The 23,349-nt window shown below is 40.5% G+C and overlaps 1 protein-coding gene across 2 annotated transcripts in view; it reads right to left on the reverse strand.

Moving 5' to 3' along the window:
* Nucleotides 1-23,349, reverse strand: part of scube3 (signal peptide, CUB domain, EGF-like 3) — an 84,462-nt gene that overhangs the window by 14,700 nt on the left and 46,413 nt on the right. Inside the window, exons 5-10 of one of the 2 annotated variants that reach the window (XM_031316724.2) lie at nucleotides 20,023-20,166; nucleotides 17,747-17,863; nucleotides 12,826-12,873; nucleotides 7,557-7,673; nucleotides 5,745-5,867; nucleotides 2,035-2,151 (exon numbers count right to left, since the gene is read on the reverse strand). In XM_031316724.2, coding sequence (XP_031172584.1) covers nucleotides 2,035-2,151; nucleotides 5,745-5,867; nucleotides 7,557-7,673; nucleotides 12,826-12,873; nucleotides 17,747-17,863; nucleotides 20,023-20,166 — 666 coding nt within the window. The remainder of the gene's footprint in view (nucleotides 1-2,034; nucleotides 2,152-5,744; nucleotides 5,868-7,556; nucleotides 7,674-12,825; nucleotides 12,874-17,746; nucleotides 17,864-20,022; nucleotides 20,167-23,349) is intronic. The other variant, XM_031316725.2, reaches the window with a different exon arrangement.

The raw sequence follows: 23,349 nt of genomic DNA on the forward strand, positions 1-23,349 counted from the left end.
TGCATTCTCATCTTACATATCACACTCCTCTGTTATGGTGTGGTGGCCATTTCAGTAGATTTACTCACTAACATAGTTGTGGAAACACAATAAGCATGGAAACTAAATGCACACTTCATGCATTACTGCATTACTTCAAATACTAAGTTCTTCCTTTAGTAAACTAGTATTCACATGAAATAAAACAATAAAACATTGAGACCATTCAGCAAAGGACAATAGGAAATAACAATTCAACACTGGTTGCTAACTTGTCACTAGGCTTCGTCATTGTATATTTTAGCACATAGGTAAAGCTGCCGAAGCTGAACATTATATTCCAAAACACAGATGTTTATTTTTAAAGCAGATTTTAAATTACATTGTAACAATTTAACAATTTGCCCTTATGAAATCCAATCGCGGCATGGCTGTTTTGGAACGCAATAGACAGACGCTTAAATTCAACTAAAATGTAACGGTGAACAATCAGTGTTCGACCTACAGTCTGTTGAGATGCCTCTCCAAACTCACCATAAAACGTTAAGACACGTTAAGAAAAAAGATCCGTATTTTGCCGTAATCCAACGACACGGAAAAAAAGTAATCCACAGCGATCAGTAGATCCACAAACAGAGTCACGGTGTATCCAGCAAGGCCGATACGAGGGTCACATTCACCAGCCAGCTCCAAACAGGTGAACAAGGCCTCTCCACTTCGCCGTTTAAGCAAAGTGGAATAAACGTATACAAGTCCAAATCTACACAAAACCCGCAATCAATTAGTAAGCTGACATCACATGTATATACATGGCATTTAGGAAACCTTTATTGCAAGGTTGGCACGGCAAGATGTCCAGACTAGTGCAACAGTAACTTTCGTTTTTTGCGTCGTGCTGCTCCCATCGTCAGCCAGGTAATATTTTTTTTACTAAAGCAGTATATGAAATCAGATGTATTACCTACCACCATTTAGTTGTTTTGTGTTATTTAAACAATGCAATTACACGTTTGAGCCACCAGGGGGCAGTGCTCCTCCTGCCCCCCCCCAGCAAACTCCGCGTATGCGGTCAGACCCATCTGCTAGGGGGCCGAGACTGAGAGCTGCATGGATAAATATGCACCAAACAAGCCACTTTGAAATTTTGCTCTTTTCATGAATAAAAAAGTTCGGTGACCCCCCCTCCCCCGCCCAGACTAAAAATGTTGGATGACCCTCCCCTCAACAAAAAATAAAAAGACATGACCCTCCCCTATTTTCCTCCGGTGGTTCATTCCATAAATACCGAACGGTCCCTAACGTTATACAGCCAATCACAAGCATTATTAGGTCTTGGTAGAAGCATGCTGCATGCTTATTGGCTCACTGACTCTGATGAGATTTACTCCTTAGGTATTGAAATTGGGTATGGAATGATGAGGCACTTTTCGATACTCAATACTTTATAGGCAATTCGGTCGGTTCCTAAAAAGTATTGAATTCGGTACCCAGCCCTAGGACCGAATTTCATGATAATCGACATTTCATTCAAAGCCACAAATAGCAACCTTATGGTGGTGCTAGACGAAAAGTCAGGGGATCTCAAGATTCATCCTCTGGGGACTGTGAACATCTGTATAAAATCTCATGGTAATCCTTTCAAATGTTGTTGAGATATTTCATTGTGGACCAAAGTGATGGACTGACCATCTTGCTGACATTGCCATCTCTAGAGTCTCATCGCCAGCATGGCTAAAACAATCAATGTTTAAAGAGAAGTGAAACCAGAACTAAAAGACTAAAGTATGCTTTGAAAGTTAATCAGCAGTTGTCTAAAAAATACTTTAATTCATCAGCTAAAACTGTCTGTTTCTTTCTTTCTTATACACCGCATATTGAAGGGAGCTTTTTGTAAGCTGTCAGTAGAAATTTAAAATAACATTATTATTTTAAGTCTAGTTATGTTTTTCCTGCCAAACATCAGAGCAACTAAAGAAGGATTAGCAAAGAGGTGTGGGATGCAAAGAAAGAGCGAGGGACAGGAGATTTACATCAAGACAAGGCGTGCTGGCTTACCTCCACAGTGTGCCAGGCCGTAGAGGATGTAGCCTTTATGACAGAGGCACTGGAAACTCCCGGCAGAGTTGATACAGAAGTGGTCACAGGCGCGGTCAAAAGAGCACTCATCAATATCTGTATAGATCAAAAGACATGGTATTAGAAACTTTCGACAAATTACAAAAATGATCTTCAAACAGGACTCTTCCATCCTCCTGTCACAGCATATTTCTTTCTGTTTTCATCTTTTATCATGAATTGCAATTGGTCAAATCACGTAGCAACAAAAAAATAAAGTGTATTTTGAAAGCAAGACGTCTTCTGTTTGGTACTCGGTATAGTGGTTGACCTCCTGCTGTCATTTAGTTTTCCAATTCGATGCACTGAAATGGAATTTCTTTGGTATTTTTGAAATAACAGGCGACCACAGCAGGAGTCAAAGAAAAGTCTGCTCTTCACCTGATAATAGGAGCTGAAGTGCCATTTTTCTCTCCACATAGAAACTGCCAATCACTTTCCCCGTTGCTCCTCCTAACCATCCCAGAAATAACCCAATATTGTTAGAAAACTCATTATTTGACTTCTCTTTTGTTCTGAGGACATATGGATATCATGTTTAAAAATCATTGTAATAATTGAGAGATACATATGTGAGATGCAGATAGGAGATAGGTCCTTCTGACCCTGTCAGCCTCATTGCAACAGCTCCTTCCTGCCTGTCAGTAGCCTCTCTGTCTTATCATTTTGAGCTTTTCTGCTCTCTTACACGTGCATCCTGGTAAGTCGTATAAATGTCATGGGCTCAAAGACCATAAGGATTGATACATGAAGCTACAGGAGATGGATGACATTTGATTTTATTACGATCAAGGTTTCCTTTAATGTCAACAAAAATCTGAGTCAAGCCCAGGCAGCACATGCTGGGAGAAAATGGAGATGTGCTTCAACTTTGCTGGATGTCTAATTGGTTAATTTAAGTAAGGTTCCCAGGATTTTCCCAGGAATATCATGCTTTCATCCACATTATCTGAACCACCTCTGAGTTATGAGGCAGCGCCAGCCACCATCAAACAGATGACGCAGGTATTTCACAGCAATTACAGGAGTTCAGTTAAATAATGGGTTACCTTGAAGAAACAAAAAAGACAGACAGATAAATGTCTGCACAAATCTTGCCTAGCATAGCACAAAACATTCACATTTTCAAACTGGGCATATTCCTTCATGTACAATACAGCTTACGTTGGCGCAGACTAGTGAAGACAGTCATTGAGGTTAATATGCGGCAGGCATGTTGTGAGAGGATCACGTAGATGAAAATGTGCTGAGATTTAAAGTTTATTATGTGATCAGGTTACAAAAAAAGTCCCCAAATGTTTAATTGATGACTCAACTACACCTTATCTAGACACAAAAATCCACTTTTATAAAAAAAAAAATTGGTTGAACATCTAACAAATGAAATGATGTTTCAGTACCCGAAGCACTGGTTCTATACAGAGAAGTCAAAAGTAACCACAAATAAATCTGAAAAACATTTACAAGAACAAACTTGTACAGTTCTTGCTGTTTGTCCCTTCTGCTGGCCCCAGGAGATTCATAACAGCAGTGGCAGATGAGAGCAGCATGGGTGTGCACACGCTGTTATGAGGCATTGCAAAAGTGACTGTTTTTCGGCATTTGAGCATAAATATAAGCATAGCATTCTGCTTAGCACACTTTTAAGTGAAGAATCTAAAATCCCTCTGGGAAATAGGCGTGGTGACTCAGTTTACCCTCAAAATATGTTGCAATAAGTGACGCCAGAAGTCGATTTGCAACTTATCATTATATCGTTCTGTGTTGTGCCACACTACAGAGTCGATGTATGAAGACATCTGGGACTCCTACAGTACAACCCTTATTTACCAGGCGGCTAAGATAAAGTATGCAGTGGGTGGGCAAGACTGCATCATGAGGTGATGTACGTGCAGGGGAACATAGAAAGATGAGAACAGTCATATCACTTGCACTGGAAATAACGAATCAGAGTTTCCATCAATTAGTTCTTCTCTTTGCTCTCTGTTCATCTGCCCACTCATTGAATTGGACTGTTTGTGCGTTAGGACTCAATGCATCCCTTTAACCTCCATCCTTGCTTAATACAAAATTCTAGGAGGCGGCAAATGAGGTTGACTGAAACTGTTGTTAATACAAAACAGATAAGAGCTATATCACAGATGTTCCTTCTGGAGAAAACATGGCATCTGAACATCTCCCTGAGTGCCCTCATGTGGATTAGCAGTGAGAAGGAGATTGTTGAGGGTGGAGGAATGCTGACAGGGCCTCAGCAGACATGCCCCATCCTGACTTATTGGCCATGGTCCACTGACAGCAGGGAAACACCATGACTGTTTAAACCAAGATAAACCCAGAGTTCAGTTTACACATCTCAACACTTCGTGGAGACAGCAAACGTTTATTTAAGTCTCACTGATGTAACTGCTGCTTTGATTCTGACATTTCTTTTTTCAATGAATCTCTTGTGGGTTCCCCTAACTTTATGGAAGTGCAGTACTTAATCCCTGGAGTGCCCCTTTAATCACAGTTTTTCACACTAACACCTGTGGTAAACCACCAAGAATCAGAGGAGAAATCATTAAGAAAAAGTTGAACCTTTATTGAGAGGGATTCTGCTTATATTTTGCCTGGCTCTCGATCCACGGGTGAGAAAAATGAAAGGAATGAGAAGAGGGGATGAGGAGCAGACAGGTGACTCAGTAGTGTGTGTGTGTGTGTGTGTGTGTGTGTGTGTGTGTGTGTGTGTGTGTGAGCCTGGCAACACCTCACTCAACAAGAGGTGAGCTTTATCACAACCCTTCTCTCCAGACAAAACACACAGCACCAAACAAGGCCAACACTGTTCCAAAGTTGCCCCTGTGCACCCAAACAGCACATGACGGAGTTGGTTAAGGCATGGTGCCACAGAAAACAAACTGTGATTTACATTCCTACATGCACAGACCCTATTTTCTCAGTTATTTGTGTTATTATGGCAAAATAAACTTTGCGTTGTTCTGTTTTAAATAATGAGAGAAAGGCATCCAACCAAAATAGATATAAAGTGACAAGAAAGTGGCTACAAAGCAGGGTGACACTGTATATTTTCATTGAACACATAAGATGTTTGTATACTTCGTACAGAGTGGTGTGATTCAGAGCAGCAATTCTAAACCCATTGCATGACATTGATGTGTACCAGGCTGGATATTGATCGACCACATCATAAAGAAAAGAGAATTAAAAAATAGCATGTCATCTGTTTTTCCACTGGGAGAGAGGCTAAGCTTGGCTCCACAGTTCTAGCCTGCCTGTCTTCTTTCACCAGATGTTTCTGTAGTGGCTTGATTCATCCAAGAACCAGAGATTTTAGAGTTGGTGCTCTAATTCTCCACACCTGTGTTCGGCCATGGCAAACTCTTTATTTGTTCTGCAGCTAGTCATCCCAGCTCCTGCTGAGTGATGGCTACCACCAAATATAACAGACAAACAAGCAAGAGAGACCTGGTTTGGCTTCTCTGCAGGCTTGAGGGAGCATATTTTTGTGCTTCTAGGAGGACATTTTGGATTTACCATTCTTGCTAATCAATGCAAAAATCATTATCTATAAGAAAGAAAGTGCTAAGGACATGCTTACAGGAAATGTGTTTTTATCTAAGTGGTAAAAGGTGGTTAAAAGGGCTACCTACCTTGACACGTTCTCTCATTGGTCAGTAGCTTGTAGCCTTTCTTGCAGCTGCACTCAAAGCTTCCCACTGTGTTTCGACACACATGGTCACACCCCCCATTGTTAAGACGGCACTCATCAATGTCTATAAACAGAAAAACATCAAGAACAATGTATACATCAAATCACAAATCACGAAAAAGAGGAGAAAAATTAAACCTGCATGTGATTGGGTTTTTTTTGTTCACTTGAGGGCAGTGGGAACAAGCTGTGAACATAACACTAACATTTTTTTGTTAGCAATCAGTTGCTTATTTACACATCCAGCAGTTACGGAGCACATAATTATTCATTTAGAGTCATGTTTCTCTCCACCTGTCAAATGTAAGTCCAATATTTACCTTCCTTTTACCTCTGTATTTGGTCTCCACCAACTCCTGAGAAAAATATCTGGCTCTTTAGCTGCTAAATGCTCCACTATGTTCAGCAGTTAGTTGTTAACTTTGTCCATTGTTTGGTGCTGGTCAGGTAACGTACAGTGGGTTTTTCAAGCTCAGTAGAGTTAAGGGGAACTGCAGACTCGGGTCATAATGCTCTGGGGTTTCTCACATACACATAGCCATGTGATCCATTGCTAATATAAATATACTGATTATAGCAGCTTTAAAAGAAGTTCATAAAAAGTTGTAATAAGAACAAAGTCAGCTTAGCTAACGGCATAGTTACTATTCAACTATTCAAAATAGCATGCTTATTTGTTTGGTCATGCTGCCATGACAGTCTTGCAAAAACTTGAAATGAGCTTCAGGGATTTCCTTACTGGTCCTCAAAAGGGCTAAAATTCATTTGTGTGTGGCTGTAATGAGATGCAGCTCTCACACAGTAAAGCCTCATGGCGGTGAGGCCTCTAAATCATCATTGTCCATCTCCCTCTGGTTACTCCGCTCTTTAATTCTGCAGCCAATACCCAATCAATATATCATGTGCTCATCCCCGCTTTTGATGGTGCTCTGCTTTGGCAAGTTTGGCAGCGGTTTTGATTAATTCTGAATCATCATCACAAATGAGGCGTCTGTCTCTTGAGGGAGTCTTCATCATCTGGTTGAAATAAATGCATCAAAAATGGAATAAAATAATCCCTTCCTTGCTCCATTTTGTCTCTGTTCTTGAAAATTGCCTGGCCTGCAGCATGTTCCTGTCTTCTTGTGCCAATGCTGCCTGGGTTTGTTTTCCTCTTGTTTCCTCTCAAACCTAATAGAAGCCAATGTACTTTTATCAGAGCTGTTAGTGTAATAACACGAGCCGTAGAAGGGTGACAGATTTTTATCCACACTTTTCTGGAAACACCGACTGTCCTCATTCTCTCCAAAGTCGTCGAACTCCCTCACTGTCAGTAGTGCCTTTGTTTTCAAAGTCTCCTAATATAATTCACAGTTTTACCCTAAAGTTTGGAGTTGATTTTATTAGACATAATATAATTTTAAAAAGTTGCTACAGTATGCAGGTTGCTCGAGTTGAGGATGCTCTGCCAACCCCCAGAAAGGATGATGGTAATGTAGTGGAAAAACTGTCAAGAAAACATAGTACATGATAACATACTACTCAAAATATGCAGCAAGGATACAGACCAGTGGGTGCAAAACAATGTGTAGTCTATAGAGAGAAAATCCAACTAGCGGGTTGAAAAAGGTGCTAACAAGGAGGGTGTAAATAACTTCATAATTCCTATGAGCTCCAGGTGAAGAAAGGAGCTCCAATTTGCCTGGCAACACAACAAGCGCAAGATTAATTTGGTGACAGCTGGGTAGGTGTGGTTTGAATGGTGATGCATTACCTTTGCAGGTCTTGCGGTCTGGCTGCAGAGTGAAGCCAACAGGACAGCTGCAGCGGACTCCTGTCACTGAATCATGACATGTGCTATCACAGCCGCCATTGTTCACTGCACAGGTCTCTGCAGGGAAACAAGCACTCACAGTCAGACAAACCCCCATAGACAAATACACTGTAGATGCTGCCTTGACCTACTTATTTCTCCTCATCAAAACAGCATGTATGTGTATTGGTAATATAGTAAAAAAAGATTAGAAGGCACTCTGTTATATTCAGCATTCAGTTTCAGTTTTTGTGTCAAACAGGAGCCAAACAATAAGAAGCAGAGCAGACTTTCAGGTCCTCAGTAGAAAATAGGAACAAAGAAGGAAATAAGAAAAGAGATCAGATTCATAAATGCAGCAGCCGAATGACAAGTACAGTAAGGGAATTTAGGAGATGCGTGTGAATAATGAAAGGAGACAGTCATTGGGAAATATTAGATCCAACATAGCCAAATATAGGGTTTCACACGTTTTCTCTGTATGTTAAAGTGTGTGCATGTTTGCTTCTCTTTGGTCAAAGTGAAATACAACCTCCAAAAGTCCTTTGTACTGCAGGACATCTGTCTCCCCTCCATCATGAGGGCAGAGGTTTGACTTCAAGACAGATACGACAAAACCACCACTTTTTCCTGCTTTTTGACAAAACCTTCCAGGCATTTTGGGGATAAAAAAGCAATTTCAGCTACCATGCCCCTGTGTTGGCTAGACTGATTTGAAAAAAGGAAGGTAGTCAGTCAGGACAGGATAGCTGAGGTCTCTTCTCTAGACAGTGACTGAGACTTTCATTTTAAGCAACAGCACGGGAGAAATATGTTCTCACGTAAGGGAGACCGGTGTGTGCCTTAATAGTTTTTGGCAACTTTATAGAAAGCCTCACACTCTTCTGAACAAAAAAACAAATAAAAAAACCTTTTGCGACCTGGAACAATCACTTTAAATTGCTGTAAGGCAACTGGTTATCCTCACAGTGCATCACTTCTCTCTAATGGGCTGTAGGATGCTGGCTCTTGTAAAAAGAAACCAGCACAGCTTGGCAAGTCGAGGACTTCACACTGGCAGGGAGATGGCAGCTCACACGTGGCACTAAAGAGGGAGTGCTGCGCAGGTTGTTTTTTTTTATATCGAGAACGAGAATCCCTTTGGGGAAACACCTAATCCTCTTCACTTAAATCTAAAACTGCAGTGCCTGCAGCAGCCATAATGAAACTTTGTAAAGCTCTTTCTCTCAAATAAAAAACTCAACGGTAGACTGGAGTTACGCATCAAAGCAAAACAGGTGCCTACAGTGATGTCATTTTATGTTTTATAGTTGTTTCATAGACAACAGTTCAAAACAGTTCAGTGGATGTTGTTGCTGAAGGCGGAACCTGATGCTTCAATATACTGGGACAAATCTGGAGTAAATATTATTCCACTATTAAACACTTCATGAAAAAGGATTCCAATGTGGAAACGACGAGTCAACATTGCATGAAAAAGGTGGGTTCTCTTAGGTCACATGACAATCAGCAGTATTTGTGACCCCCTTTATACCCTACTGTATATGTTCTCAGTTGGTTTCAACTTTCTGCTTCCCTTTGTCGATGATGGATGGAGAATGTGTTTGGTATGTGTTGTCATGATTTACATGAGACAATTTGTTGGATAACTTCAATTATTTAGCATTCTTTTCTTTGACTGATGTTCATGCATTTTACAAAGATTATTAGCTTTTAAAAGTCACTATTATATCCGTGAAATGTTTTCAACCTAAGATGACGCACTTTATAGCAGTGTTTATTTATAATCAGTAAAATGCACCTTTTCTAGATTCAATACATTCAGGGGTTTACATCTTTACTTGGTCTGGTGTGGGCATTAGCTTTTGGTGGTTAATGTAGCTCATGTTGCTGTGTAACAGACATTACCGAGTCAGTTTGAGGACTTTATGACTATTCTTTATTCTTGTGCTACATTCATTACGTTTTAGTATTTACCATTACCCCATAATTGCCACTTGTTCACTTTAACATTCTCCACTTTAGTTCACTTTAACATTCTCCAAAGCTGAAATCCTTTTCTTTGAGGTGTTTCCATTATCTTGTCCACTCCCTGTAGTTAGATAGCTCATTATGGAGTATTGGGCAGAGAGGAGGGGGGGGGGCTTGAGACCCAGGCTTGAGTGTGTAGCACTGTGGGTTTGCATAATTGCAAAGTGGGAGCAGAGACAGTTGGCAGACGAGACGATAAGACAGTGTCAAGACATGCCTCCAAAACGCTTAGTCAGGCAGCCATCTCACCAAAGCGTAATGATCATGTGTTAAGAGAGCAAAGAAATATTTCTGACATTATGGTTTTGTGAAGACAGGGAAGAGACACACGCTCTGGTATGTGTGTGGGTTTGTGTGTTTTGGATTCACTCCAGCCACATCTACAGTGCACTGGGTTAGGACCCGCAATTACAGTAACAGTGGGCAGACTTTTGTAAATATTCTCCAATATGACGTGTAGGATGTTTTGTCTAATGCTGAGCTTCCACAGTATAGGTTTCATACAGAGGAGTTCAGACAGTGTACATAATATTTTAACAGAAGCCACAGGATTTCTAGCTGTAGCACTTCTTGATTTAAATCAGGACTGTTGACAAGCAACCTCAATGCAACTTGTCATCAGCCATTTATGACGACCGCAAACAAAATACATCAACGGGCTGTGGACAGAATTCACAAAAAGGCACAAGGCAGAAGTTCTCTGGGTGTTAATCACCGGGAATAGATGACTTTGATAAAAAAAAGAATGCTTTAAAAGAGAAAATACTGTGTTTTCTTGACCAAACAGCAAACATGCAGCTAGAGTAAAGTTACTCAGAAGTTACAGTTGTTATCAGACGATAACCCGACTAAAGCTGAGGTGAATGCTCTCTCAATAACGCAAACCACACAATAAGAAAATAAAACCATTGAGCACAGTTTGTTAATGCTCTCAAGAGTTGCAACTGTGAAAGTAAACCAGAAAGCTGGTTTCAGTAAGGTGCTGTAACACAGGAATTCAGGGGGAAAAATTGATAAAGGAGGATGCAAAATATGCCTCTTGTTCCTAATGTTTCTATTTCTGTGGAAAATAACAGAAACTAGGACACACAATCCTAAAATAGGTCAGACTGTTATATTGTGGCATTAGGGAAACTCCGTGTACATACAGTAGTAACAACTAGTAACTTAAAACACTATTGTTTGGCTTCTTATCATGAACAGGCTACTCCTCTGAGAACAAGCCTCCTCCCTCGGTCTCTTACTTGGTATAATTAAATCGTAAATCTCTTTGAAGTATCAAGGTTTGATACATTGTCGCAGATTTATTCGTTTATTTCTCCTGGCATCTTTTCTATATCTATTAAAACACAGCTCATCCTAAAAATTGGGCTGAATTGCTTTTGGGATGTTATCAAAAAAAGTTCTTATACTTTTTTTCGCCCCAAAACATGCTCATTGTTTCATTTTACTGCAGATGTTGTGAAATAAATAACTTGTGGACACAAAATAGAAGAAACTGGACTCGATTAACATGGATATATTCCCTGCAACTGATTATTTTAGGACACAAGATTGCATGTGTTTGAAAAAGCAAGTTTAGAGGGATTGTGTCTTTTCTGTCTGATCTTTCTATGAAGCAATCATGGACACATTATTGGCTCCCTCACCAAAGCTAATAGGCCGTGATGATGGAGTTTAGGAACACCACGGCCAAGTGTTTGAAACAATGCATGCTCATTCGTATCAAAAACACAAATAAAACCAAAGTCTTTGGTCTGCCTCTTAAAAGCCTTCACAGTTAAATTGATTTGGACTTTTGACAGAGGCTACTTGCACTTGTGCTTATACATCCTTATTCAGTAAATCAATCAAACTCCAGGAGACGTATTCAGATCCTTCCAGTAAATGTACCGGTGGATACCTGAAAATACTCCATTGCAAATAAAAGTCCTGCATTCAAAGTCCTATCAAAGTACGTGAGTAATATAAGAGAGATGTACTTAAAGCATTTAAAGTAAAAGTACTAGTAGTACTAGTACATAGCGTGTTCCCTGTGACTGATATATTATTATTATTATATGACATTATTAGATTAATACTGATGCATTAATGTGTAAGCAGCATTTTACTGTTGTAGAGGTCCGAGGTGGAGCCTGTTTTAACTACTTTATATACTGTTAGGTAGTTTAGTTTAGTGGCCCCTCCAAAGGGTCACAACATAAAACTGTTTAAGGAGGGTTAAAAAACAAAAAAATAAGTTCTGCTACACAAATCTGTATTCATTTTTTGCACTTTAATCTTTGCCTTTGTGTGTGAAATATTGGATAATTGTAGGCTACCTCTTTGGGCCACAAACAGTTGTTTAAATAAAACCATCTGAGAAGTTTAGAGGAGAAATCACTCGCTTGTGGAACTGCTTACAACCCTAAACCCTTAAACCCTTAAACATCTGAAATGTGACAAGAGGCCTCACTGCTTTTTTGTAAGGTTAGGATCCATTTGTTTAATGTATAATAATGTATTATACTTTTTAAGTTTATCAAAGGGTTTTTTTATGTAAAGTCTGGATCTGAAAAGTTACTGCCGCTGTCAGATAAAGCGCCTTGATAGCTAAGTGGTTACAGCGCATGCCACATTACCGCAACGTCCCAGGTTCGATTCCAGCTTTGAGACCTTTGTTGCATGTCATTCCCCTCTCTCTGCCCCCGTTTCCAGTTTCTGCCTCTACACTGTCAAATAAAGGCAAAAATGCAACAAAAGAAAATCTTAAAAAAAAAAAAAAAGTAGTGAAGTGAAAAGCACAATACTTATCTCTGAATTGTAGAGGAGTTGAAATATAAAGCAGCATAAAATGGAAATACTTAAGTACCTCAAAACTGTGCTTTAGTACAGTACTTCCACCACTGTAATTAGAAAGATTATTTTGATAAGAATTTTTTCTAGTTGACAATATTAAATACAGTATATCTGGTCAGAGGCTCTCCGTTTGCAGCTGTGTTTTGAAAAGGTGTGGTTTGACATGGGCAGTGGTTGTTATTGAGAGGGCATTCACAGAAGGAAGAGGAAGGGGGGGGGGGGGGGGGCAGAGGTCAAGGGTTAGAAGGATGATGCCCCTGTGGGGAGGGGAAGGGCCTGATCAGTGCCTGCTAGGTTAGCTTCCTCTACTCCCCACACCCACAGACCCCCAGAGAGAGGAGTCAGAGGAACACATATTTACCATTGGGGAACAGCTGTGGGGCTGCCTGGGACTGGACACTCCTCTCCCCTGCATGCACGCGCACACCAACACACACGCACACATTGTAAAAACACCACTTTAGTTCTCTGTACACTTGAACCACGCAGCATTCGTGTGTTATGTAAATCATGAGCATGTGACAAGAACTGATCTGATGTGGTTTACAGTATATCCACCTTATTCCTACAGTAAATTATAGGCGCCACTTCCGGTTATTCCTGTCACTGAAGTCGCTACAGGTGTCTTCCCTTTTAGGAAAACACCCTGTCACACCTTACATGGGATAATGTGATCATACCTCTGCTTTCTACAACCGAGGGATGTGGAGACGACCTGAAGAAGTGGCCTTTGATAGTGTACAGTAGCATATTTAGCTATTTATATCACCAGCAGTGGTTGGTCCACTAAAGAGGGTAGGCGGAGCTCACGCAACACATTTGCTCTTCATCTGACATGTGTGTGAAGCGGGGCACTGTTTTTTTTTTCTTTTCGGTCTCTGCTAGCGTTGCGAGTAAAAGGTTACTATGGCCGAACAAACAAAGAAAAGAGTGACTACTACAGGCGATAAAACTTCAAAAAAAAGTTCAAGTGAGGTCCAAAAAACACACGTGCAATAATTGCTTATCGCCATAGACCACCAAAGAGAACACGGAGATCTTCAAAATTGTAACTTTAAGCCCCAAATTTAGTTTAGCTTGACTGTGCAGCCGCGAACAGCACAACCTGTCACTGAACTCTGTAAATGTCAGCAAATGCTAAGCTAACTTAGTTTGTTACAGCTATCCGAGGCCACTTATTCAGGTCGTCCTTCCATCCCTCTGTAGTGGAACGTAGAGGTATTATCACATCATTCCGTTTGGCAGGTTGTGTTCCCACAATATTTATCCCACAAAAATCTCCAACAAAAAAAGACATATAAATATAAATAACTGGAAGTTGCCCCTATAATTCATGAAAGGTATCATGACGCTCAGAAAAAGGTGGATAGCATGGATGAGAGGGGATCATCTCTCCTGAATTAAAAAAAATCGTTAATGTCCATTTACGCCCCCAGGAGGTAATAATGACATGACAAAATGACATGTTGTGCAATAGAAAAGACAGCCTCTTACAAACAGCAGTGATTATTTTCCAAATCCTAACAACAAACTGATGATGACAGATCCTCGTCTAAAATGAAAAGGGTGACATCTCAAGGCAAAAGTGTTACCTCGCAACATGCAATCATGCAAAAATAAATATTCCACACAGTGCAGACAAAGTGCAGTTCTTGTTGTTTGTGTTTGAGATGAGGCTTTTGCTAGTTAGTATGAGTGCTGCGAGCCTCGACAGACAGAGCGAGTGGTGGTTAGTGCTGCAAGCTGAAAGATTTAGGTCTGCGCTTTATGGTCTTTTATGGTCAGATCATTCCAGAATTAATGTTATTAGGCTGTTATGTCAAGTCTCTAAGCACTGTCAGTGGCCCTGCTGTACAATTTATGTGCTTTCACTAAAAACTATTTAAAAAACAGTACTTATAAACAGTAATTATGTCAAATTATGACTTTTAATTAATTGGCTTTTAATTAAACAAATTACTACAAGCCACATTTGCCAAGTGAATCCCATTTCTACAGTCCAGTGTATATTTTACTTTACACTAAACTACATGGCACACATTTAGTATGCAAACCATGTACTCCATGATATAGCTGGGGTGATGGATTGGGCCTTTAAGCACATAGACAAAATGGGAAAAGGTAAAATACCTTTTAAGGGGCATATTTTAAATGCAATAACATGTTTATCATTTACACTATTTCAATTATGTTTAAAAAGTATTTCAGAATAAAACTCACATTCAATCCCTGTATTTAAATGTATTCTCTGGCCCTGTGGATGTCAGAATGACCAATTCGGAGCTCTTTTAGGGTGCCAGATGAGAAAGCAGATACTCATCTCTGCGAGTAACAGGTCAACACCATAAAGCATGCACAGTTTACATTGACTGCCACAGTTCAACCAACATGTCCCAATCCCAACATGCAGCATCCAGAAACAATGATTCTCAGCAGTTAAGAGGACAGAGCACTGTGAGGAAATAGACCAGCATGAATGCACAGACCACCCGAAATGAGAGCACAGTGTGTTTATGTTATGGGCATATGCATGTAGACTACATGTGTTTACATGCATGTGATGCATGCATGCTGGATATGTACTGTATGTTTGTGTGGTTGTTTGTATAGCTTTCTGTTTGTATTATAAAATGTATCTCTTGCTCTCTTTCTGTTCATGTGTGCGTGTGTGCGTGTGTGTGTGTGTGTGTGTGTGTGTGTGTGTGTGTGTGTGTGTGTGTGTGTGTGTATGTGTGTGTCTCTGGCATTGTGTTGCTAAATCTTCAGATGATTGAACTCCTGAGCATGTCTGCATCTGCCTGCTATTTGTGAATGTTTATGATTTGCTGTGCTAACAGCGTGAATGCTTCCACATGATGGCTGCTCCTTTCTGATACCTGGACGTACTTGATAAGACAAATAAACTTGACTTTGTTAAGACTGTTTCAGTCAAATAATCTGACTTTAAAGTTTGAGTAGGCGACTGAACAAATATAGTGTGTGTGTGCTTGTATGTGTATGAAGGAATGAGAGAGAATAGTCCATAAATTCCCACCTATAGTATGCAAGGTATCAACAGAGGTGAGATAGGTAGGATAAAGAACCAACACTTCCAAAAAAAAAAAGCAGCATGTGGCGTACTATTACAAAATTCATGTCCAAGCCTGGGTGAGGAGACACCACAAAATGAATAAAAATGTGTCAGAATTCATATGAAACACCCCACAAGATGGATAGAACGGTGAAGCTACAGCATACTGAAAGAACCCAGCAGACTAACGACAAAGCCACTGATGAGGCAAGAGCTGTTTTGTAATCATGTTCCTTTCAGATGAAGTATGCAGAGACTCAATTAATCAAACATTTCCAAATCAATAGTGAGGCTAAAAGGGAGTGTATTTTCACTTTGTGTGGTTGCTATAGATACCCTCTACACTATATACATAATTTACTATTTCCGAATGCGGTGGCTGAGAGGAATGATCACTATGTGTCATAAGGACAGTGCGTAAAAATATAACAACCCTAGCAAGCCATTTTTATCTTGTTTTTGACATTTGAGACTATTTAAAACTGAATTCAGGATTATAATATGATTTCTTGGTTCCAAGAAAAAACATTTGTTTTAAGCCTTGAAATACATAAAAATGAAATGTCTTTCTTCAAAGCAGAGGTAGCTGTCATATGTATAAAAAAAACTTATTTTTGCCAGAGGGATAAGGTTATTGTATCTAAACCTGGCACACCCAATTGAAAAATCTGTGTACACTTATGCAGCTTCTAAAGTGCTACATATAAAAAACAACCACAGTTTCAGCATGTGTTGCTTTTGAATAATTTTTCTTGGTGGAAAGCCTAAACCGTTACAGTCCTAGTGCACAGTAGTGGTGCCTTACTGAAGGTCTTCCAACGTTTTTGTCACTCACTCTCCCGTCAGTGGTTCATTTGGCAGATTGTTTGTTTTATTGAGGTTTTATTAACTAATAGAGTGTCTGGGAGATGGAGCGCCCCTGTGTCGACCGCAGAGCAGCCCTGCCTCCATCTCTGTAACCCCAGACTTTGAGGGGGAAATCAGAGATTTTAACTGGCTGACTGCTTCCTAATCTGGCACACCATATGTACATTAGCTCTGCCTTGGGAATAAGACAAGCTAAGACATATAATTTGGTTGCGGTCAACTTTGTGGTGTCCCCCTGGCCTAGCAGGGTACAGCAATAATGACAGGTTGGCTGACCAGACCTTGACATAGGTCTGGCTCTCATCAGGGCTGCGGTAATAAAGGAGATCCAGAAGCATTGGGCTAATCAGCCGCTACCTACCTAAACCAAGCTCTCAAACTTAACAGCCACTGAAACCAGCCCTCACCAGTCTGCTCAGCAGGCGCAGCCTCTAATTCTATTACTGTTTGTCTTCCTGACAATGAAAATTATGTCCTATCCAACTCACTGAAGCTTCCTATACAAACCCAGGTTACTAACAATGCAACATACACGCTGAACTGGTTTTAAAAATGGGTTTGTACTGTATAAAGAAACTATTAATGACACTCTGGTTAAATAGGCGGATAAAATAAGGGCTTGTCTGCAGAAATGGTCTGTCTCAAATTTACAACTACTAACTAATGTCCCATGATTGTCGATGAAATGTGCAATTCTGCATGGCTAAATGCAATCCGTAGACATTTAATCGAAACCTATGCTTTGACTCTACTGCACCTGCAGGCCCCATCTGATGGGAAACTGCCCTTCAGAATGGTTCAATATGCCTGAGTGGCTGAATGATTTTTACTCAACTTAAGTCAACAGAGGCAAACATTGATAAATGCCAGTGGAAGGTTAGGTCAGGAGTGTGAGTTCATCCCCAAAGGGTAGCAGTGGAGGAACTGACCCAAGGGCTAATAGAAGGTGTCTGTCTGACTGCATGGCTAACAAACCGAGAGGAATAAGGAGAGCTGTTGCACTGTGCCCAGTAAAGAGAAAAAGAAGGAAGAAAAGCCAAAGCAGATGCAGGGACTCAGAGGTTACTGGAGCAGCAGCAGCAGCAGAAGAGGGGAAAGCACAGTAGGTGGTAGACTTTTGTCCTTGTATGTCACAGATCAAGAGAGAAGGCTCGGGGTGTTACAGCTACTGTAATAAGGCCTGTATTTCAACTTGCATTCTATCACAATAAACCTATTTTCAAATGTTAATTAAATTTGCTGTCGGAAATTGGGTGCTGAGTTAATTGTTTGTGGTTCTACATTTTCTCATTCAAAAGCCATTATTTCTTGCCCTCGGTAGTTGTATCGGGGTGAGATGACTCACCTACACAAGTCTTTCCATCGCTGTGCAGGACGAACTTCATGTGGCACGAACACTTGGGTCCGTGGTCTGTCTCCTCGCAGATGTGTTGGCAACCCCCATTACCGTAGTTACACGTCACTATCAAAGAGCACACGGTTAACATAAACTGTAAAAACAGGATAATACACACTTGTTTTAATTTGAAAGTTGACAGTAGAATGGTGACAAGAAATGAGGGTACAGAGAGCAGAACGACATGTAACAAAAAGGTCCCCAGCTGGAACTTCAGGATAATATGCATACTGTTTCCCTGGGCCATATGCTCCATGACGTTAATAGTGCGGGCTTATACTGCACTCAGGCCTTTAGAGGGCTTCAAGGAGACAAACTGTACTGTACGTATTGTGGAGTTCCTTTAAAATAATTGGATTAACAAAGTCACACCTCAGTCTCAGGTATGAAAAAAAAAAAAAAAAACTGTTCACACAATTCAATATGATTAGAGCACTGTGAACCCATGAGATCTTTAGACACCTTTCAACATTTTCGTCGCTTATTACAAAGCTGGGCTCAGATTAATATCAAAATCTATGTATATAATGTGAAGAAGGGTGTGCCTTGATTTGCATATTTACAGACTCAACTGGTGAACTATGTTAATTACACGTATCACTATCATTGCTTTATTCATCCATCCCTCCCCAGACTCAATTTTGCATAATGCATTGGAGTTACACATGGTTACGTTTTCTAAACTCTCCAACAGCTGCTCCAGTGGCCTCGAGCAAGAGGCTGAACTTACGCACTTATTGTAAGTCACTCCGTATGAGAGCGCCAGCCTACAAGCTACTGAGACCGTCTTCATGTTAAGACATTTAATAAACTAGCGCAGTGCTCGTTCAAAACATCCCAGTTCGAAACAGGCCGATTGCTTGGCCTCTGATATTGCTGCTTGCAGCTTTCTCGAGAACAACTCATCCACACAACTCCACACACTCAACACTGCGCTTCCTTGGGTCCTGAGCATTACACCTGCCATGACATACAGTAGGTGCGTCCCCTAGTATATGTGTCATTTGCTTACAGCTAGCTATTTGGGACCAGGCTATGTCTGGGAACAAAAGCGTTCATTCGGAAAGTTACATCGCAGATGCTTGAAATGTTGAAATGAGTTTGCTACAATGTAACCTTTCCGGTCTCTCTGCCTTCATCTGCTCTTGAATGTTCTGTGGCGAGCTGTGGAGAGCGAGCTGTACCCAGTGTGCTGTTCGGCGGTCTAACAGTTAAAAATGGTCACCTCTCAATACACTACACAGTGTGTACATAACGCGCTACTAATAAATATGTCCCATATAGATCTCAAGAGCTTGCACTCAACACTGCACTTCCTTGGCTCCTCAGCAATACACCCGCCAAGTGTGAAGTCAATCGGATGAACGGTTGTCGAGAAAATGGAAGGATAGATATACAAACAGAGACTCCTTCCATTCCAGTTAGATTCTGCAGAATGGGCAAAAACTTTAAGTGAAGAAATTTTTTATAATTTATGACATTTCTTACAAACACAGTACAAGACTCATGTCAGCTGCACATAAATGATGGGAAGATTTTTGGTATAAGTATGTGTGTGTCTGCAAATCTTCAAGTGCAAATACATTTATTTGCTGGCGGACGAAGGGCGCATTAACCTTGGCACTTTTAACACACCTGTGATGACAGAGTGAAAAAGAACACGAACGAGCCGAGGCTTCCACCGCCATCCTGTCTGCACCCTACCATCCCAGCGACTTTTGCCCTTTTCCTGGGCTGTCACAGAAAAAAAACTATAGAATAACACTTCTCCAATCCTTATCCAAACACAGACAAATCCCCCATCAGCCCTGGCCCCAGCTCTGACAGGATGATCTCCGTTGCACAGCAACAGGAAGTGTGCGCTGTCCATCACAGCAGTCCCCTTCGAGTAACCTCCACACTTGCCCTGGTTGTGTAAATGATCGCTCCTCATTTGATAAACATGTTTTTCTTTATGAGGACTATTCAGGAGATTATCACGGCTTGGTAATGTTACTTAAATGCCAGTAGCCTACTTCAAATCTGTTGGAAGGCATTTGTGGAATGAGTATAATTATCCATCATCGGCAGGTTTCCAACTCCAATCACCTTTTCATGAGGAGCCTATAAATCCTCCTCCTGGTGTGTTTTCCTGTGTGCGTGTGTGTGTGTGTGTGTGTGTGTGTGTGTGTTTTTTTTGTGTGTGTCACAGAGGGGAAACTATGCTTCAGGTTGACATGACTTACGTTTGCAGTACTTGTCATCCGTGAGCTGGAATCCAGGTCGACACTCACAGGAGATGCCACCCTTCTGTGTTTCCCTACAGATGTGTGCACAGCCGTGATTCTTGTCCATGCAGGTGGGTCCTTCCTTTGAGCCTTCTGGTTGCACTGTGAAAGAAACAGTGAGACCAAGAAAGAGAGAGACAGTTTATCTCTTAACTGCCTTTACAGATTACACACAATTTTTTTTTTTAAAGCCAAAGACCATTCAGTAAACTAAGAGTTTGGTTTCAAATAAGATGTCACAGACCTGTTATAAGGAGTAAAAAAAAAAAAGGCTCAAATGCCCAGTACCCCCTTTACAAAGATTCAAGCACGTGTTGGAACATGCTCACTCGGTTCAGGCTATAAAAAGGAGGCTGCCTACAGAAAGGATAAAACTCCCAGCAGGAGCTGATCCCGTAGACCTGTGATTTTAATTGAGGTAATCCCCCATAAAGAAAAGAAAGGAGGAACACACTGAGCAAAAAAAAAAAACAAACTCCATGGTTAAATTCTCCCTGCAGAGACTGAGATCAAAAGAGAAATGCACTTAAATAAGGGGATCAGTCATCAAGGTTGAAGCACTTCAGTAAAAATGTGACAAACCTCTAAACTTTCATAATTCAAAGCACATTTTCTAAACACGGCATACAAAAGATACATAATTTCTGTGTGATGTATAAATGCTTCATGACGAGGTACAACAGACACCTAGCATGCATTTCCATGACTTGAGACCCTCATGTCATGAATTATTACACAAACGGAGGCAGTGCTCCCTCTGCTTTGCTCTGTACTGTGATAACAGTGTTGCCTTTGCCGGGAGAAGACTGATATTTGACTTATTAGTTGTGAACGCATGCCACTGCTACAGATGCAGTGACAAACCCCAGCTCTCTGGCTCAATAAAATCCAAACAGATTTCTCACCGTTTCCTTCTCTTCTGGCGAACAGGGATGCAGTGAGCAAGAAGACATGTCCATTAATGTCTCATTAAATCTGCTGTCGCAATGAAGGGTGTTTGGAGGTCTAACTTTCTTAATTAGCCAACTTTTTTATAAATGTAAGCATTTGCATATGTGCATGGAAGTGTCAACACCTAGTAAAGTTCATATAACCTTGTGCGCTCTTCGTCTTAAGTCTAAATGTGGTGTGTCAGTTTCGAAAAGTGCGTGCTGTCATACAGTTTCTATGTACCTGCCTCGAGGGCTACAAGGAGAAAACAATATCATCTTGACAGAATCGTGTTTTCACATCATTCTGTGCTTAATTACTGATTTATGTACTATAACCCCTGCCACCGTAACCTCATTTAATTATGCCTTCTTGTTTTCCATATGTTTTGCCAAGAACTCAACCGGCCCTTCTATGTATTTCCACTCGTGGCTGAAATCTATTCGGAGTCTTTCTTTACTTCAAGGAGCTGACGACGCGAGTTTGATAAACAATTCTGACCTCCTGGTTAAATACTTTCCATCACTTTAAGTCTGTCAACAAGTGTCACAAGGTCATACAATCCTCTTAGACTTTCCTTCCTGAGCTCTTGTCAGTGTTCCAGACAGGGTGAACTATCAGACACTAACTGCAGCGACCGCCCTCCCTGCTTCACAAAGACTCAGCACTAAACAAACACTGGGCCAATGCTTCAGCTCTGATGGCAAAAAGAAAAAGGCATGGCAGGACTGAGTGAAGTGACCATGAATGAGCATCAACAGAATTTCACAGCGAGTCATGTGGATATTTAAGTGGGATGTGGAATTCAGCAGTCCCTTTTCTTGGCTTTGTGTCTATCTGAGGTCAGAGCAAAAAAAAAAAAAAATGAAGACATCTATGAACTTAACAGAGGATTGAATTTCCAACTAAGTAAGCCCAAAAGACTAAAGATTCCTTACTAAGGTTGTATTATGCATCCCAAAACTCACTTCACTCCCCCTTTATTTTATGCAGCCCCTCTCCCTCCGAATGCTACACAACCATCCATCAATAACATGTCAGACTAAGGCCAGAACCTCGGCCTTCATCTCTCTGAGGACCAATAAAAGCCAAAGTGTTGACACAATGGCCCTTTTCTCCAGGCCAGGCCCAGATATCAGCCACTGTGTGCTGTTCCCTCTAACTGTCTGCTAAAGACCTTCAGTTTTTATCATTACTAAATGATGGGAAGCAGAAAGAAAAACATCCTTTAAGAAGATGGATGGCAAAGTGACGGAGAGAAATAAAACCAAATATGCTAGATCATCTGTGCCACGATCTACTAAAACCTGATCTGCTGACCCATAAAACACAACTCTATATGTAGAAACTAATAAAAAACGATCACAGACCCCTTTATAGGCACAGAACTGGACAGGAAATAGAGTCCAAAGTCTTGGAATTGAGAGGGAGCCTTTTAAATAAGTCCAGAGGGACTGACCAGAGTGGATATGGGTTTTCACACTGCTCAACACAAACAGGCGTCATCGAAACTACTGCACTTGTGGTAAAAAAGGGAACACTGCAATTAACCAAGAAAACAAGTGGGAGTGTTCCGTCTGCAAAAGAGCCACAACTTTAACCTGACCTCTGTACCCAACACTAAGAGTTGACACTGTTGCCAGAAGCCAATAAATATTCTTTTTGACCTGTACGCTAAATAATAGCTTGTGTGTTAAAGGACGTTTGACATTTTGGGAAATATGTTTTCTTGCTGAGAGTTTGATGGAAAGATCGATGTCAATCTCATGGCTAATTTATCTTAGCATAAAGATTTTGTTTGTTTAATCTATAAAATAAAATTCATGTTAAAACCACAATGTGTTGTTTCACATGTTCAAATGAGATGTAATATGTTATTTAGTGAGCTTTAGAAATGCTGGTAGGCTCTAAACTTACGTGTCCTGGCTGTAGCTTCATATTTAGCGTACACAGGAGAGTGGTATCGTCTTTTCATCTAACTCTCTGCAAGAAAGAGGTTTCCTAAAATGTCAAACTATTCATTCAATAGATATAAATATCCAAATATCATATGATTGCATTTAAAGTAACTGGTTTTCTAGAGCATATAATTGCATGCCTAGAGTGATGCGATGCATTTTTCTTTTGCCAGAAATCAAGTTTTTTGTTTGTTTATTTTTAAAATACTTATTAAAGCCCCTGGAAACTTGGCTTAAAGTCTTTCTCTGTAGCATAATGATGAATTAATAAGCAGCAACCAAGTAAAACATTATTTATTACGAGAATAACAAAAAAAAAAACAGTCTCTTGTTTTCAATGCAACCCACCAACTGTCATTAGATTATAATTTAAATCTGAATCCTGATTGGTGCATGA

This window comes from Sander lucioperca, chromosome 12, assembly GCF_008315115.2.
Source record: "Sander lucioperca isolate FBNREF2018 chromosome 12, SLUC_FBN_1.2, whole genome shotgun sequence".
NCBI classification, from domain to species: domain Eukaryota; kingdom Metazoa; phylum Chordata; class Actinopteri; order Perciformes; family Percidae; genus Sander; species Sander lucioperca.